We start from the raw sequence: 19,188 nt of genomic DNA, 5'->3' as shown, positions 1-19,188 counted from the left end.
TACCAGAGAAGAGAGAACTGAACGATAGGGTGTTCTCCATCCCTAGTATTCTATCTCAGTGTATTTCTCCAAATATATGGCCTAATTCTACCACATGTTCTGGAACCTTCTTGTCACCAAATGCTCTTTGTGGGGCTCTTCCTTTTTCTCTTTCTATTGAAAGCTCCCTAAGACAGGATGGGATGAACATGATCAGTCTCGGACCCATCGATACAGAAACAGCGCTCCTATCCCCAAGTCAGATAGGCCCAGGTTCCACCTACAGAGGTCTTCACCTTTGAAATCAGACTAGGTTTTTCCCCAGTAACAAAGCTCCAGTTTTCTCTTGTTAAAACAAAGGTGATCATATATAGCAACCCCTTCAACACTTCAGGGAAAAAAAAGGCAAAGTTGGAGGCTGTGGCTTAGCGGGATGCTTTCTGGAAAGCGACATTTTCTCCTAGTGCACAGCTGAGGGACACGGGTGTCTCTGCGGCTTTGTCCCGTGGTTGGGACCGAGTGTTCTGATGATAATAACCTGTTCCTTAATAGAAAGGCGCTCAGAACTCCAGGGCAGCACATCCTCTCTTTCTCAGAGGAGAAACTGCTTTTCCATGAGAGAGGGGGAGACCCGGGCAGTGAAGTACCCCACAAAGACACACGTGACATTGAGAACAGGGACGCCAGAACATCTTTCCGTGTGCGCCTCATTTGAAAAACACTGACTGTGTATCTGCTGTGTCAGAGGGATGGTGGTGGGTACCACAAAAGAAGCAGCGGCAGAGAGGGGCTGCCGGTCTGCGGATGAGGTTGCCCGAGTCATGAGGAGAATGAGGGGGCGGGGAGGATATTCAGATGTAGCAGGGGAGTTTGATCTGGTTTGTAGAGGTGGCCAGAGAAATTCCAAAAGTGAGTGTGAGAAGAGAAACAGGTGTCTACAGAGCAGGGCAAAGAGGCAACGTGACGGAGAGGAACAGCTCACACCATAGAATACAGACATTGCAAGCAGGTGGCCTGGTACAGCCAGCCAGAGGGAGACCGGAAAGGCGATGTGTACCTCTCCGAGGTAGGTCTTGGTATCCCATGGTAGTTTTCTTAGACCACCGGGAATCATAAACCAGGGCAGGACAGGGCCAGCAACGACCGTGGATTTGAATTCTGACACGTGGGATTCATGAGAGGGTGGTGATGACTTTGGAAAGACCCAAAGAGCAGGGCAGAGATGTGCAAGAAATCCAAAAGAGTTTCCTGAAAAGTCAAAATGTGAGCCAAGAAACTAACGCCAGAGGGCGACCGGGAACTTCCAAACCCTGTCTATAAAACGGGGCTCGCTCCCCGCTGTCCTCCAGTCTCAGCGCAGAGAATCTGGGCTGAGAACACAGCCTTTGCGCACCTTCCTAGTCTGCGCACTGACTTGGTGCTGACCCAGCAGACACAGCAGTGATGAGAGGCTTCGGACCTTCTCTCCCTCCACACCTCTCCTCTAAAGAAAGCACCACCATGAAAGCAGTGGCAGCCAGGGGCCTCCTCATTGCACCCCATAAACCCAACTGAGGGCTCTGCATGAAAGAGCTGGGAAACTCTATACTGAACCAACCCCACAACACCGCCCTGCGAGTTACACATTGACCGCTGCTAAGAACGATAACAGTAGGTTTTCATGCCCCTCATCACCGACTGAATCATTAACAGCTTTTTGCCCTGGCGAGATCAGAGAGCCCCTTTGTGTATAAGCGAGATTTCGCTCTGGATATGGATTCCCTCATCCGGTTCCTAAGTGGAAACCCTTCTTTCGTTCTCCAGACATCTCACTTCACTGAGCATCTGAAAGCTGTTGGGCACTGAGCTGACAAATCAGTACATTTAAAGGTCATCAAGGAAAAAATTTAAATATAAAGACTATGTAGGAAATATATGGATATGGGTGGGAATATAAAACAGTGAGCCACTGTGAAAAATAGTATGTGTTCCTTAAAAAAAAAAAATCAAACAAGAGAATCACTATATGGTTCAACATTTCCGATACTGGTATAAGATAGAGTGGATGCATTTGAAGTTATTAATCACCAGTGCTTATAGAGCCATTATTCATAATAGCCAAAGGTTGGAAGCAACCCAAACATCCATCCATGGATGGCTGACTAGGCAAAATTTGGGGAAGACATACAAGAGAAAGTTATCTTGTCTTAAAAAAGGAATAAAATTTCAATACAATCTGCAATATGGGCAATCCTAGAGGTCATTACACTAAGAGAAATAACCCAGACAAGAAATTACAAAAAAAATAGTATTGTTCTACTTAAAGAAGCCTGGAGTAGTCAGATTCACAGAGGAACTATTGTCAGGCTGGAGAGGTGGTTGAGGGATGCTCTTGGTGAGGACGTGAGTTGAGTTCCCTACACACACAGCAGATGGTTACACTCACCGAGGACTCAAGCTCCGGGGAAACCCAAGCCTCTGGCCTCCACGAGCACCCAGACCCACATGCATAAGACTACTTCACACATACATACACATAAAATAAAATATTTTTTTGAAAACAAAAAGAAAGAATGCTTGTTGCCATGGCCAAGAGTGTGAGAGATAAGCAGAGCTGGTGTTGGATAAATCAGGAGATAAGAAGGATCTGGGGTGGGGGATGGCTGCGCTGGAGAAACTGCACACACTAAATGCCTCTGAATGCTACACTTCAAATGTTTAAAGTGGTAACCTTTACATTCTGTATAATTACAGGAACAAACCAACTTAAAAAGGAAGAAAGAAAGCACAGCGAGAAGGAAGTGGGTGAAGTAAAGATGCAGCTTTTCATTGGAGACTGAGACGTGTGCATCAGAATGAGCAGGGCGCAGTGTTTCCAGGCGGGGCCAAGTCTAGAGAAGCCAGGACCCCAGTGAGCTGGAGGTCAAGAGAACAGTGCAGAGGATGCTTGTATAGCATCCTTTTGGTGACACTGTTTCCGTCAGGGTCTTCCTAAGCTCTGGCAAGGGAAGAAAGACACTTTACCCAGAGCAAAACCCAGTGCCCACAGATGCTAAGGGACCCCGGTGGCCCCAAGGATGCTAGGGGACCCAACTGGACCCACAGATGCTAGGGGACCCCAGTGGCCCCACAGATGGTCCGTGTGGAAGCCCCATGGGTCAGCAGAACGCTTACTCCTGGGCTCTGTATCCTGAACAACACCTAAGCAGCGAGGGAACCCGTGAAAGCCTAGACAGAGCTGCGGTGACCCTGAAAGTCTGTGGTTCCAGTGCAACCCTTCTGCATGGTCACTGAAGCTGTTTCTCTGCATGTCCATCAGAGCAACAACAAAGATGTCTATCTCTGATCCCACGATAGTGAAGGGTGGAGCAAACAGAGGAAGTTAAATCTGAGGACAGACAATTCCGGTTACCTCAGTACTGCAGGGGAGAAACATTTGGACTGTTGAACATACACCAGGTTGGCCACTTTATAATGTACTGTTTAAAGGTCAATCACAAAAAGCCCAAATTTGACCCAAACACGATGGTACTGAGGCTCTATGGAAATTCTTTACACCTCTGTCCCACTTTTCTATGAATCTAAAACCTTAAGAAACTATTAACCTCAAAAAGGAAAACGATTATGAACCCAGAGACAGCTTAGCCCACTGCCGTTGGCAGCTGAAGCTGGAAAGTGATCTCCCAGCCTGCCCAGCTTTCCCAGGATGTCTTGGTTTGTACAGCTGTGCCGTCCAGCTAATGATTCACAGTCCTAACACTTGATCTCAGGGCTTCCCAGGCTTCATTTCCATACCGTAGCAAGGCTGAGATGGAGGCTCGAGCGGGGCACCTCTCTCGAAGTACAGCCATGTGCACAGGGGGCACATTCTGAAACATGAGTCATGAGGTGATTTTGTGAACACCGGAGTGCGCTTACAGACCCCTGCATGGTGTCTCAGACAGCTGTGCCTGGGCTTTTCATCTGTCAACATGTTCCTGTACTGACGGATTTATGAATCTAAACATAACCAGGAAGACAAAGGAAAGAGCGCAATAAAGAATGTGGGGCACAGAGTGGGAGTTCCAGGTCCGTTCTAATCTCGTGGAGATGCTTTCATGTATGAGGACCATCCTTGGACAAACAGCATTATGTCTGCATGGCATGATGCATGTATAGATTTCCCAGTGCTAAGGAAATGCACTCCCGGTAACAGCCTGCCCAGTCACTCGTGAGTCTGTCCCTGTTATCACCATTCCATCAGAACTAAGGTTTACAGTCGGATTACCTTGTTGGTCACTCTCTCTACCAAAAGGCAATGCATTATTAGAGATTAGCGTTCTTTAAAGCTCCTTCAATCTAGGCAATTATAAAACTCAATTGAGTGCTTTTCATGATACAGCCTGCAGGTAATAAATGCCAAGGAGGATCTCCCATAGCCCACTGCGTTATTCACAGCATACAATAACTGTGATTTCCGTATTACAAGTCTCAGCTGAAACAGGGATAAGAAAGCACTTAGCCAAATGCACAGTGGGGACACGAGGCACCTGAAGTCCCATTACTTCCCCCAAGGGCCGCAGTTCTCATGTGAGAACGTCCCAAATGATAGCACAGTTAATCTTCTGTTCTCTCGATTGTTAGAAAGAGAGTTGGAAATCCAGGCACCCATCCTCAAGCACCGAAACACATCACTGCCAGCTTTCAGGACAATTTGACAGCCCTGATGGAGATTAATGACCAAAACATAATTAATGTATGAGAAGATAATTAAGAAGACCAAACACTGTATTCCATCCAGTGCTCCTAGACAGATGTCCAATATAATGACAAGATAAAAGTCCAGGATTGATGGGTTAATTCTCTGATATTCAAAAGGAAAGAAGGGGGGAGGAGGGAAGAAAAGAAAAAGTGGGGTGAGGCAGGGGCCTTTTAAAAAATAACGTTAAGGAGTCGTGAGACTCTCAGTCACCGTGGACACATAAATCAAATAATATTTTTGAAAAATAAACCAAACTCACAAAAATTGCATTTGAGGGCTGGGATGTAGCTCAGTGGTAGAGCACTGGCCTAGCATGTACCAGACCCTGAGTTCCAGTCCTTGGTACTAAAGACTCCACAGTGAGAAAAATAATCAACACACAGCCACGGAAATATTAAAGTATGATTTATAGTAGTCCCAAACTAGAAACACATTTTAGGTGTCATAACACGTCAAATAAAGCATTATGTGCCGATATAATAAAGTATCGTTCAATCTTTAGACACTGTTATAGGAATTTAGCTGATGGCCCTAAAGATAAAGCCAATACTGCCTGGTCTTGACAAAGTCAGCAATGATTGTGTATATGACAGCAATCTTTAAGTATTGGTCAATAGGTTGGAAGGTACCTGGACATCTGGGAGAAGAGTTACAATTCTGTTCTCTGTGCCGCAGTCACCTTCCGGGCTATGATTTACCCATCTGTCCTAGACTTAAACATACTCATATCTTTGGTCGATTCCGTCCCTTGTAAAACCAAAAATATACACCCAGAGAAAGACGTTTGCAAGAACACTCACAGAAGCTCTTACACAATGGAGAAAAGCTGAAAACAGCTCTGCCAAGGAGCAGACAAACAGACGTCAGTGGGCTCATTAAAGTAAAGCGCTGCTCAGAAAGAGAAGGCGCAAACCTCAGCAGGGCTCTCAGAGAAGGAAGCCAGATGCAGGGTGCGATCCCTTGATAGGAAGTTATATATCATCGTGTAGACTCACCAAAGGGAAAAAGTCAGAGCAGAGGTTTCTCTGGCCGAAGAGAGGACAAAACTGATAAGCAACAGCCAGGAAGGGCACGGGGAACACTCTGGAGTGACAACAATGGCCTACAATTGATTATTACGTGGCTTGAATCCATCCAACTGTGCACTCGAGATCTGTGTAATTCACTGTCTGCCACTGACAGCGTGCCCTCCTCATCGGAGCCCAGCACTCTGGAGAGTCCCCACCAGGGCTGATAATACATGCTAATTGCTGGGCCCCCTGCCTTGTCATGGTCTGTAACGGCTCCAGCACACACGCCTTGACATCACATCAGCATCTGCTCGTGTGTTCTTGCAGGCTTTGCTGGTTGCATCTGGACTGACCTCACGCAGGTTTCTCCTTATCTCAGTGCTTACCCAGCATTCACACTGATGTCTGAGGCATGACATGTCAGCTAGCGGTAATTCCAAGTACACACGAGGAAGTTATTAATACATATGTAATGTGCCTTATATAACAGAAGGAACTGGGTCTGGGGTTGGTATCCTGATACTGGGGAGATAGTCCAGTCCTGAAATCAATATCCCATGGAGAACAAGGGAGTTTGCATAGCTGTATTGCAGAAAAGTGAGAGCAAACATTTCAGACTGAATGTGCTGTCTCAACCCCACACGTTTCACTTTCTCTGCTGCAAGACTTTCCTGGGCTTCCGTCTCCTGCACATCCTCCTGTTTGTTTCTTTCTTCCTTCTTTCTGTGAGTCCTTCTGTGAGAGGCCTCCCCTAAGCCCCTTCCTGTGTGTCCCCTAGGCATCGGCAGAAGCTAACTGCAGACCATCTATTTCCTACACTAGAGCACAAACCTCAGGAGGGAACAGGTCTTCTTCAAACTGCTGACCAAAGAGACGTTGCTATGTTGGCTAGTACAGATAAGGAGCTTACTTTTTCTATACTGACAGTTTTGCGTGGGCAATTGTCTCGTGTATCAACAGATCCGGAGACTCCAGAACCTAGTGAGAAGCAACTGCAGGATGTATTTAATTGTAAATATGTACAGTAGACTCAAAGATAAAGAGAGGAACAGAAAGTAAACTCTGGTTGTTACAATTGCAGGTGATTAGGAAAAAATCCTTTTCCGTCCTCTTTCACATTTGTGGGATGTGTGCATGAGTGTGTGCATAATTTTGCATATGTGTAGATATGTGTTTATGTATATGCCTGTGAACAGAGGCCTGGGGTTAAAGTCAGGACTCTTCCTCAATCCCTAGTCCTCTTTGTTCATTGACACAAAGGCACCCAGCCAAGACCAGAGCTCACTGATGTGGTTAGTGTCTTGTTAGCCAGCTTACTGATGTGGCTAGTCTTGTTAGCCAGCTCACTGATGTGGCTAGTGTCTTGTTAGCTAGCTCACTGATGTGGCTAGTATTGTTAGCCAGCTCACTGATGTGTCTAGTCTTGTTAGCAAGCTCACTGATGTGGCTAGTGTCTTGTTAGCCAGCTTGCTCTGGGGATCGATAGTTTCTGCTTTCCAGGTTGGAATTACAAGTAGGTTGCCATGCCCACATGGAATTTACATGGGTTTCTGGAGAACTGTTGAACCATCTCCCCAGGCCTCCAAAACTCTTGTTTTATAATTTATTATATTTTTTAAAGTTTCTGTTACTATCATGTATTACCTCTACACTAGAATGATGCAATTCTGTGTATAAAAGTATACACTGGAAGCACAAAAATCACCTTGCAGATGGGTTTATTAGTACACACTTTTAATCTCAGCATTAGGGAGGCAGGGGCAGGCAGATCTCTATGAGTTTAAGGCCAGTGTAGTCTATATTGCAAGTTCTAGCCTACCCAGGCAGGGTTACATAGCGAGAGCCTGTATCAAAAGCAGAGGGGAGAACTAGAATAGATTCCAAGTTCCAAACTGTTATGTATGTCTCAAATAGTTCTTCAGAAATTGCAATTTATCTTTTTATTTATCCCTACTATAACAGGAAGAAAGAATGATTTTTTTTTTTTTTTTGGTGGACTTCCCTCTCTGTCCCCAAACGCACAAGCAGGTTTCTTTTGACATCAAAGAGTTGGGAGAGTGAAAGCATGCTGAGAAAGAATGTCATAAAGCCATCCACATTCATTTCCCAGAATCCCTCTCGGGTCCCAGCCAGAAACGCTGATTCTGAGCCGGATAAGACGTCCAAGCTGCTTAGAACCCAAGAACGAAACAGGAGTGTTTGGTGAACTCCCCCAAGCCAACAGGGTGGTGGTCCCTGACTGGCACACCACAGCTGGCGACACCGATTTCTTACACACCACTGGGTAGCTAAGATGAGACAGCAGACACGGCTAACAAAAACATACATTTGTGGAGATTACCAGAGACCACCCCGCGTGAACAGGGGACGGTGTGGGTGACTCTAAACCACCACGAAGAGCCATGGATTCCTTCTGTTTATTCTGCCAAACAAAATGCCAGGAAGGCTTCGTATCTGAGACTGGGGAGGTCAGTACACACGCTGAGGCGTTGCTCTGACCTCACAGCAGTGGTGTGGTAACAGAGGCCTCTGTGACCGACCCAGCTTTCAGGAGGGTAACTGCTTTGCTGCAGAACTTTTGTTTTTGTTTTTGTTTTGTTTTTGTTTGTTTAATGCACCAAGTCAGGACCCATTTGTTATAAGAGCACAGTTTACACGTAAGGTCTACGAATCTCTCAGGGTGTCTTAGGAATGCACTTGTGTGAGTTTTCAGACCAATCTGGTCAATGTGCTTAGTGAACGGCGTGTGTGTCTACCACTCAGGTCTTTTCAGTTTATCAGGGACGTGTGGGGACCAAACACAATGGACTTCTAAACTAATGAGACTCTCTCTATGACTCCCCCCAACCCCGAGCTTGCACACAACAAAGATGCCTCTGTGAGCCCGTTCCCACAACTAAGTGCCACTTCCTAATTAAACCTACACAAAAAATGTGAAACGGTTCCAGGAGGCAGCGCCTCTGTCGGTGCCATAGGGAACACTTCCTTTCTCACGAAACAGATTTTATCTTAAAAGGAATTCTTTTTTTTTTTTTTTTTTAAAAAAAAAAAAAAAACAAAAACTCACAAATCTAACCCTCCTGGAGAAAATATTTGAACAGGCTTTAAAAATCTTTTCAAAGGAAAGACAAAACACCGATTCGATTTGTTTTCTCCTCGGTCCCACACTATGGGATAAAGAGCACCCAATTCTACCTGCACTGCCAAAGCAAGGAAGAAGGGCTGATACCTGCAGACTTGCAGGGATGTGGACCCCACCGGGCTCCACTAAAGGCTAACAGAAGAAGCTAAGAGGCTAGAAATTCAGTTCCCTCAAGTCAGAAAGAAAAAAAAAAGTTGTAAGGTTTGACAGCTACATCTTAATGTGACCTGAAAGGCAGCAATGACTTGGGATCAGGTGAGGGAGCGTGGACAGTGTGGAAGGAGCTGAGATTTGGAGGAATGTGGAGCTACAGGCCAGGGCCCTAGCCGTTCTGTCCTGACATTTGCCTTCCTGAAATGGAGAGCATCTCTGCATTTCAAGACAGTCAGGACATCAGATGGAGGAAGAGGGCTGAGGAAGAAAAGGCTGGACTGTCTCCAAGCGACACCTCTACGTTTCTGTATATTTGTCAGTAAATATTCCTTTTAAAGTGACCCTCAAAACTCACCAGGTACCTGCCATTTAAACTTCAAAATATGGCCTCTATTCACTGCGTTATTTCTTTGGCAGGGGGTGAGAATGAACTTTTCAATTGGATGCTCAAGTTATTATCCATAACAGAATCAATCCAGACCACAAGATCGGGGACTCTAAGCTAAGGCTGGGTGGCCCTTTATAGAAGACCACGCACACAGCTTCTAAAAGCTTTAATAGTGAGTTGCAGTCATACTGGGAAATGCTCAAGTCAAGACGTAAACTAAAACACTGGAGCATGACCATTTACATCGGAGACTATCGCTGAAGGAAGGGCGGGGTCTGAGGACGCGCGCGATGGCCCAGCATCTTGAGTGGCCAAACGCCCACCTTTTCACCAGCTGCACGAACTCTCTTCTCTGTTCAGTCATCTACACAAAGGTAGACACTGGCAGGGAATGGAGCTTGATTATGAGAATTCAGTGGCACACCTCAGATCAAAGGACTCCACATCACCGACCTGGCACAGAAAGTTCCATTAAACATTAACACCTTTGGAGAGGTATTAAATGCATAGGGATACAAGAGGGAAAGAGGGAAGCGGGCCCAGTTTTACAGTATTATCAGTGGTCCTCTCAGAGTCAATGGACTGGATAGCCTCTCCCTCTGCAGGACAACCTGAACCTTCTGACTGCTTTACAATGAGCCCATTCTATTTCACAAATCTCAAAACAATTATCCTTGACTTACAAGTTTGTTCTCTCAAATTTGCATGATTGTATTGCTAAAAATCCTATTAGCTAAGTCTAATTAGGTTATCTTAAGGTCTTGTTTAGCATTTCCTCTGGTGACGTCTGAAGATCAGAGAGAAGACAGTAATGGGGGTGGGGTGCGACTGGAGAGCTGGCTCAGTCTATAAGGCGCCTGCCACACAAGCCTGAGGACCTGAGTTTGGATCCGCAGCACACACATTAACGAGCCGGGCACGGTGGTGGACATCTGTGACCTCAGAGACAAGTGGACCCCACAGCTCACTGGTCAGCTTGCCTAGCCAACTCAGGGTACCAGGACCTGGGAGTGACTTTGTCTCAACAAGATGAGGTGAAGAACATTTAAAGAGACTAGACGTTGACTCCTGGTGTCCATATGCATGTGCATACACACACATGCCTGTGAGCCAGCATATGCGTGCATGCGTGCGCGCAAAGACAAAGGTCAGAGGAAGAAGCAACCAGAGGTCTACAGGATGTGAGGAATTGGTTGGGCACACTACACCACTCATAATGCTACCATACTCTGAAAAGATGGCCTTGGTGCCTCTCTCTGTGCATCCCTACTATACCACATGAACAAGATCAACAGTAAGTTAATTGGTGCCATTTAGGAAGGAGCTGAGATTTGGAGGAATGTGGAACTACAGGCCAGGGCCCTAGCTGTTCTGTCCTGACATTTTCCTTCCTAAATGGAGAGCATCTCATGTGCCCATAGAACCTTCCCACACCACGTTTAGCCTCTCCATCCAGCCAGATCTACCCCCACACTGCTGGCTAAGATCAGAACCAAATGGGCCAGGAAATGGTGCCATGGAGTACTGTGTATTACCCACCTCACACCTGGAAGAAACAGCGGGATGAGAGCAAATGTGTTAAGAAAGAAGGCAGGCCTCAGGGGGCTACAGAGCTCCTCCGGCAGGACTGGCCCCACCTACCTGCCGTAAGTCCAAGGTGATGGTGACCCAGTGATATTCTCTCCCATTTTGGATACTGGGACTCTGCCACCAGTTATTGGTGCCATCTATCGCGTGTGATATTGGGTGGCGCTCTGTTAAAAGAAAACAGGAACACACGCAGCTCTCAGCTCTGGGTTTTCATTCTTGAACTGCTAAACTCAGCGCAAAGGCAGAGCCAGTCGCCAAGGTGAGCAGCTTTTAAGGATCTCAGCGGAAGTCACTGTTACTTCAGAAAGTATAAATTCCCACAGGGGAGCCCGCGGTGGAGCTCAGAGATGGAACACATGCTAAATGCCTGCAAAGCCCGGGGTTCGATCCTAGAGCCCACAAAGTGAGTTGCACAAGGCATCTCCCTGTGCACTTTCCTATGAACAGAAAAGCTGCACTTACCTCTAGGATTTGTACTGTTACCGTCGCAGACCCGGCACTGGGAGTGTCGAACAGGTCGGCCGGGCACGTGCTCCACGAGTTTGCAGAACATCTCAGGCCCCTTCTCACCACAGGTCGCGTTGGCACTGATGTGGGCGCTGGTGGCCAGGTTGAGAATGGCAGGGAACAAGCCTGGAAGTCAAAGTTCAAAAGCCAAATCAGCCAAGTCAAGCTGTGCAACCCACGTCACAGGCAAATCCAAAAAAGCTTGTAAATCCGCGTGCTGAATGAAGGGCCCTTCCACCCAAACTGGGTATACCAAAGGCTTTCAAGGCTCACTGATGTGGAACTCTGAGACAAACGGGACGCATCTGTAAGAAGAATCCAGAACACTAGCTAGAAGACATGAAGAAATTTTCGGAAGTAAATATGTCCTACACTTTTATCAAGGTTTGGGATTCTTGCTTAGGCACATATGATTGTGAAAAATATTGAGTGAAAACATGAAGATTTGTGCATCTTGCTATAGCAACAAAAACAATTATGAATGGGTAGCCTCAAAGTTTAGGAGCGGGTGTTCTTCTGCCTTGAATTCATTTTGAGATGCAGCAGAAACTAGCCTGGATTGACACAGAGACGGACAGACACACGGAGGGAGAGTCACTGAAGAAGGGAGTGAATGGCAATTGTAGAATCCAGGTTCTCAGTGCAATTTTTCTAATAAAATGCTGAAACAATATGTTTAAAGACAAGTTATAATTCACACACTGCCCAAAGAAACTTGTCACTGTCCTCAAAGACGGCCGCCAGCTGCCTGTCTCTGGCAGGAATGCAGGGTCTTTCCTGTACTTACATACAATCTTGTTTTTCCTTCCTTTTGTCCCTCATGATGGCCTGTTTCCTTGGGTGAATAAAACTTCAGAACACAAGGATCCAGACTGTACAGTTCTCCCCACACTGATAATCCCTGCTCTGCCCAGTATCTCTGTCTCAGCTGATATTTATCTCCAGGCAGCTGGGCTCTGGGCAGGTTCAAAGAACTCAGTGGCAGATTTTGCGCAACTTTGAGACCAGGATCCCCATTAGACTTCTGAGACTTAACTTTATCTTGATAAAGAAGGGCACTAGCAGCAGAGATGCTATAGAGATCCAGAAATAACAGTGTGCACGGCGTGGGGGAGCCATTGGCCAAAACAGACCGCGTAAACAGTTCCGACAAGAGCTTAGCCTCCTGCAGATCCCAGCTCACTAGATGTTCATCTTTGAGGATCACAGACTATGATATGCCCTTTGTAAATAACATAGCCAGCTCTGGGGGTGCAGCTCAGTGGTAGAGCACTGGCCTATGACACCCCAAACCCTTCACAAGCATGCACACACACTTTTTAATAACACTAAATTGTTTTAATTGTATAGACAGAATTCTTGTCTTTAATGTCTTTGACCTTTGAATATGACCTAGTATATTTGATGGTGTTTTATTGTAAATACTTAGGATTTTAAGTCAAAGACAAAATGGTTCTCTTGAAAAACTTACTCTGCACCGGCTCGAAGGGAGACAGCCAGTTGTTTGTTGTTGCTGTTTTAATGATGTGGCCCTGGTAGGTAGGCTAACCACACACACCTGAGCAGGCTTCAGTCCCCAGACTAGCGGGACACACATACTAGGCTCAGTAGGAAAAGTAGGACTCTCAAAATTGGGTGGGAGGGTAGAGAGGGTGGTGAATGCGTTGAAAATACATTGAGTGAAATTCTCAAAGAATTAATAAAATATAAAAAGGTAGTCCTTTTATTTTTCACATAAACAGATTAGAATTACCTAGCAGTTCTACTATAACGGAGGGGCCGCGCTCAAGCCTCTGAGCGGCTCAAAATTGTGCATCACATACATATGTTTTACTTCCATGATAGAAAGTTATTACCATTCCCTGTTGGGTCTGGTCACATGGTAGAAGGCAAAAGAAAGTCAGACTTAGTGTCTGTAGAGAACAATTTGAACAGAGTGTTATTTTTTTTAATTTTTTTTAAGTTCTTCCAGGCAATTGAGTCATCTTCGAGTCTGCAGAGATACCCCAACCCAGGACAAACGCGTGGGCATTAAGCAGGTAGAGAGAGGGACAGGAAATCCACTGAAAGCTCCCGAGAAGGCGAGGTTGGCTTTGCATAGAAAAGTCCAAGGTGGACGGAAGGCTGACGCCCAGCACGCGCGAGCCGCACACAGAATGTATTAGACTCTATGCTTTTGTTGGGGCTTCATTTCCTCCAGTTATTGCCAAGGTAACTGGGACCTCTTTCTCCCCCATTCAGAACACACTACAGAATAATCCACCTGCCCATGCATTTAACCAGCACTGGCACACTTGGTTACACCGAACCCCACAGAGCGTGAAATAGATGCCTCCCTGCTTGCCGGCTGCTCTGTTTGCAGCCCCCTTTACAAACTGAGCACGCCTGGCCTCCTAAAATGTCCTTCAGGGTCAGGTGACTGTACTGGAAAGTCCCCTGACTACAATTAGGTTTAAAAAAAATTGCCACCAACCTATGGACAAAAAAATAATATTACATAATTACCATAGCTTCCTCCCAGACACTTCTAGCTTGTTTAATAATTTATTATTTAGGGCTCTTGAGTTCTTCCCTGTACTGTAATTTTTCTACCTTAAAGCATCTTCAAATGTTGATTGAGCTGACTACAGCACTTTCTTCACGGATTCTGATCAAAACTACAGTCCTTCAGGCCCTTGAGGTAAGAGTGTGTGTAAGTGTGTATATGTATACAAGTGTGTGTTTCCATCTTGCGGGGGAAATGGTTTGTGAGGTTCATAGAATGTTATATTTATCTAATTAATACTATAAATCAGTGTGACCATCAGCAAAGAAAGGATTTGCAGTTCCTGCTGAAAGGAACCTAGTCAGCTTGTTCCAATAGCTTTTTCCAGAATTAAACTACGATTAGGAATGTGCTACACGGATGAATAATCAAATGGCTTCTAGTGTCACGAGCGCTTTTCTTTTCAGAAAACAAAGAAGACTTGAACAAAACAGTCTAAGTCACCAACTCAAACCTCAGAAGAATCTAAGACAAGTAAGAATTCAAGTTCCTGAATTAAAGTTGGTGATTTCTTGATAAGTATTCAAACACATTTAGTCTTCATTTGCCAAATGCTATCTTGCTTCATCTCTCATTTACCCATGATGCATCTACACAATCCAGAGAATCACTCACTACAGAATCCAGAGATAAGGAAGAAAACTCCCAGCTTCTCAGCACTCCTAGAACATGACAGTGGCCAATGTGACAGGGCTCACACTGCAGATAGTGACCAAAAAACACTGGGGACAGTGGCCAATGTGACAGGGCTCACACTGGAGCCAAGATCACTGGCTCTGAAGATTTGACAATTCTTCTGGTGACCTGAGCATTTTCCTGTCTGGCTCATTGGAGTTGGCCAGATCTCTCTCTCTCTCTCTCTCTCTCTCTCTCTCTCTCTCTCTCTCTCTCTCTCTCTCTCCCTCTCTCTCTCTCTCCCTCTCCCTCTCCCTCTCTCCCTCTCCCTCTCTCCCTCTCTCCCTCTCTCTCTCTCTCTCCTTCTCTCCTTACTTTCTTATCTTCTTCATGTCCTGGCCCCTCTTTCTTTTTTAGGTGTGTATGATGTGAGCCAGAAGAGGGGATCTGATCCTCAGGATCTAGAGCCACGGGTTGCTGTGAGCAGCCTGTCATGGGTGCTGGGAACCCACTGCAGGTCCTCTCCAAGAGAGTAAGCTCTCTGAATCACTCAGCCATCTCTCCAGCCCCAGCGACCATTCTTGAACTATTTATTCAGCTGTTCCTCCCATGACAGCTGCCAGAACTCTGGGTACCTACCTATATTGACACAGAATATAGGATCCAAGCCCAGCTAGGGCAGCTGCCTGGAGCACCTAAAGAACTTCAGAAACTAGATGCAAGATGCAGTTTGCATCAGGCATTTTTCAAGCATCTCTCCCCAGCTCTAGCTGAGCAGAGTCAGCAGGCGTTTTTGCAGAAGTGGCATTGAAGCCTTTCACAGGGCAGATTCAGGCCTGCGTGCAGTTCCTACTGGTGGGCCCTCGGTCTTCTTGTTCTGCATTATTTCAGTTGCCGAGCAGCAGCACTAAGGCCTCCATCCAGCTTCTTAAGCCGTCAAGAGGCAGCTCCGCGTGGTGCTGGCTGGCCTGTGTCAGGGACCGGAGGAGCGCCAGTTAGGAAGCTGCTGGTCTTGGCCTTGTGCTTTCTCAGCCATTAGGTCCCGAGTCATCCTCACTGTCTTCATTGTTTATACTGTCTCGGCATTCCAGCCTGCACCACTGGGAACACTCAAGGAAAGACCATTCCAGAGTTTTATTGGTCCTGATGTTGCAATATCAGGGATGGCAGCACAAGAGGCTGTCTCCTAGGGGCCTTCCTGATGAGCCTGAACAGCCTGCTTATATCGCCTGAGGGACAGCTTGGACTTATCTTTGCAGCAAAACACAGCTATTTGTTTTGGACCAATCAGAATCATAAAAGCATGTGTTTGGGGCCAGCTATAATGGAATCTCCACTAGGGGGCGTGCTCCCCTTCTGGCCAGGAGGCAGTGGTTCACCCAGGTTTGTGAGCATTTGTTTCTGACAGTCCTGGGGCTATGTGCATTCAAGAGCCAGGTCCATCAGCTGCAAACCTTTGCATAACTGTCTAAGACATCCATGGCTGTTCCTCCAGTTTGTTGGAACCATTGGTCTTCTGCTCAGGACAGCTCAGCAGCAAGAGAGGGTTCACTTGCTGACATTTAGGAAGTCCGATTAGCCCATACCCAACAGCCCTGCTTAATTTACAAGAAAATGAATACCAGAAGGAGTAGGTAGTATATTAAGTAAGAGAATATACCATTAACAATAATAGCAAGCTTAACAGATTTTAGTAATGCCTACCACCTGCTCAGTGGCTAGGATGAGGAGGGTCTCAGAAGTGACATGGTAAGGTTTACACTGAAGTCATTTACAACATGTCCCCAGTATGATCTGCAAGCTGCTCACAAGCTGGGCAGAGCTCATTCTAATCCGATCATTTTTCCTCAAGAAGACAGTACAGCTATGCCAGCACATGGTAAAATAAGTGTGCTGAGAATCCAAGCCTCTGTTACAGCGATGTATACAAGCTGCAGGATCAAAATGAAACCACCAGCCAAGTGGTGGTGGCACACTCCTTTAGTCCCAGCACTTGGGAGACAGAGGCAGGGGGATCTCTGTGACTTCAAGCCCAGCCTGGGCTACAGAGTTCCAGGACAGCCAGGGCTACACAGAGAAACCCTGGCTCAAAAAAAAAAAAAAAAACAAAAAAAAAAAAAACCAAAAAAAAAAACAAAAAAAAAACCCAAAAAAAAACCAAAATGATAATAAATAAATAAACACATAAAACTAAACGGCCCAAAGAAAATGTGACAAAACCATATGCCTTGTGCCGTACAGCCAACGTGGAGTGAGACAGGCTCATTCACTGCTCTGTAAGAGACACCGAGTCACCGCCACTGGCCCTGGGCACCACATTCAAGTGCTGTTCCTCCTTGCCTTCAACTCAGCTCCACAGGGTCTTACCAAGTGTGAAACAATGTAAGTGCTATTACTCCTCAATTTACTCCAGAAGCACACTCAGGCTAGAGACAGGCTTCATTATATACGTGTGTATACCCAAACACACACACACACACACACACACACACACACACACAGGATGGAGGAGTGTCTATGTGTTACTTTCATTATTAATAAAGAAACTGCCTTGGCCCTTTAAGAGACAGAAAATCAGCCCTGCCGCTCCATCTACACACACACACACACAACACACACACACACCACATCTGTGTGGTAAGAAACAGTGATAAATCAGAACAAGGTTTTTGTGTGTGTATGTTCATATCGATGTGTGTGTCTATGTTTGTGTGTGTATACATGCAACCAAAGGTTGCCATTACGTGGTTTCCTCAGGTTTAAGACCATATTTCTCACTGAGCCTGGAGCTCACTGCATTCGTGAGATGGGCTAGCCTGTTCATGTCCACCCTGCCCCATCAGTACTGGAGTGACAGGCGTGCACCAAACCCCACTGAGCCTTTGTGTGGTTGCTAGGGATCTGAACTGGGCCCTCATGCTTACGTGACAAGCACTTTATTAGCTGAGCCATCTCTCCCGTCCCAGTGTAGAATGAGTCTTAATAATCAAATAAATAACTACCGATATGAAAATTTTGTCTTGGTTTTCTAATATTAAAGTGACCAAGAATGAAATTGACCAATCAGTGGCCAAGGAATGAGTGTGAGACTAAGTTTTGCCCTGACAATATCAAATTCCTGCCAATGGATCCCTGCTTGCCCACTGCAGTGTCCTACACACGTTCAGAGAAGCCTTACCGTCCATCTGAATGACCAGGGTCAGGCAGGCGCTCCTTGTAACATGCACTTTTAGTTCATCTGCTCCTTTGCTTTTGAGACACGACCAGGGTTTGTCTAACTGCAAGCACGTCACCTGAAGAACTTCTATTTCCAGTGCAGCTGTGTGCATTAGAATAAAGTTTACACAAACACAGGAGCCACATGAGAGCCGGTGATACCCTAAATTGCTTTGGAAACTGGGTATGGGGACACACTCGTTTAACCTCAGCCCTCTGGAGGCTGAGGCGTGCCCTGGGCTGCACAGGGAGACCGACCCAGTCACATACGCAAGCAAGGGCTGCGTATGTTCAGTGGTAGAGTGCTTGCTAGGAAGTCCGAGGTCCTGCATCCTAACGCTAGAACCATATTTAAAAGTGTATAACGGCCCTCAAAGCTGCCAATTACTTAGTCTCTCGTAGCGCATTACGCCCGAGTTTATGGCGTTGCTGATGTAAACAAACGCGCTGCACCAACCATTGCGTACGAGCACTTACTGGATAATCGTCATGACTGCTGCCAGTTTCTATAGTCCTCAGCCCACCCACTACACTTCTCTACTGCCGTTTGTTTTCGAGTGCTCACCACCTCCTTCTTAAACACAAGCCTCAGGGTCAAACAGTGCATCATGTGATGCCAGCAACACATCCTCTTGTTTACGCTGTCCCTTGACTGTGACAACAGGCCTGTGGAGTGGCTGATGTGTCCCGTGGAAGCCTGTGGGAGCCTTAGCCCTGCTGTGCCCCAGGATGTGGCTGCCTGCAGTGCCCTTCCCAGAACGCAGCCCTGTGGTTAAATGGCCATAACTGCGCTCGTTATAAAGTAAAAATTACTCAAATTGCTACCAAATGAACTGGCTTTGTATATCAAAGATCGGTATTTCACATGTTTGAACACTAAACATCAAAGCTGAGCTTTAAATAAACATGAAAGTCTTGTTTGTTTAATGGAAATCAGGGCATTTACTTCCAAGGACAACTATCCAAAAGTTACCAGTTAGCTATTTTATTATTCAACTAAAGAAGCAGAGCACACTTAGGAGTGCTTTTTTAAAAAATTATTATTTAAACAAAGGTGACCTGCATCACTTTAGGGACAGGATGCTTTGGAGAAAACTCCACTGCCGACTCTCCTCTTCCAAAAGCACATGCTTGTTTGGGTTTTTGGAAGGAAGGAAATTTAATCGTTGATGATTTTAGTAAAAGAGAAAGGGTTGAAGCATTCCCGAGATAACACGGGTTCAGCATCAGGACCCACTGCAATATAGAACAGAACACAGAATGAGGGGAGGGTGGGGAAACAGAGAAATGGAAGGCAGAAGATAGATGGAGACAAAAACTGGA

General features: G+C 46.0%; 1 protein-coding gene across 1 annotated transcript in view; it reads right to left on the bottom strand.

Moving 5' to 3' along the window:
• Lama1 (laminin subunit alpha 1) overlaps positions 1–19,188 on the bottom strand; it is a 130,892-nt gene that overhangs the window by 94,639 nt on the left and 17,065 nt on the right. The window contains exons 2-3 of the mRNA XM_038315399.1: positions 11,445–11,615; positions 11,034–11,146 (exon numbers count right to left, since the gene is read on the bottom strand). Of these exons, the coding sequence (XP_038171327.1) occupies positions 11,034–11,146; positions 11,445–11,615 (284 nt within the window). The remainder of the gene's footprint in view (positions 1–11,033; positions 11,147–11,444; positions 11,616–19,188) is intronic.

The sequence above is a fragment of the Arvicola amphibius genome, chromosome 18 (genome assembly GCF_903992535.2).
Source record: "Arvicola amphibius chromosome 18, mArvAmp1.2, whole genome shotgun sequence".
Lineage (NCBI taxonomy): Eukaryota > Metazoa > Chordata > Mammalia > Rodentia > Cricetidae > Arvicola > Arvicola amphibius.
Note: the sequence above shows the minus strand (reverse complement) of the source record. Positions and strands in the feature narration are given on the sequence as shown.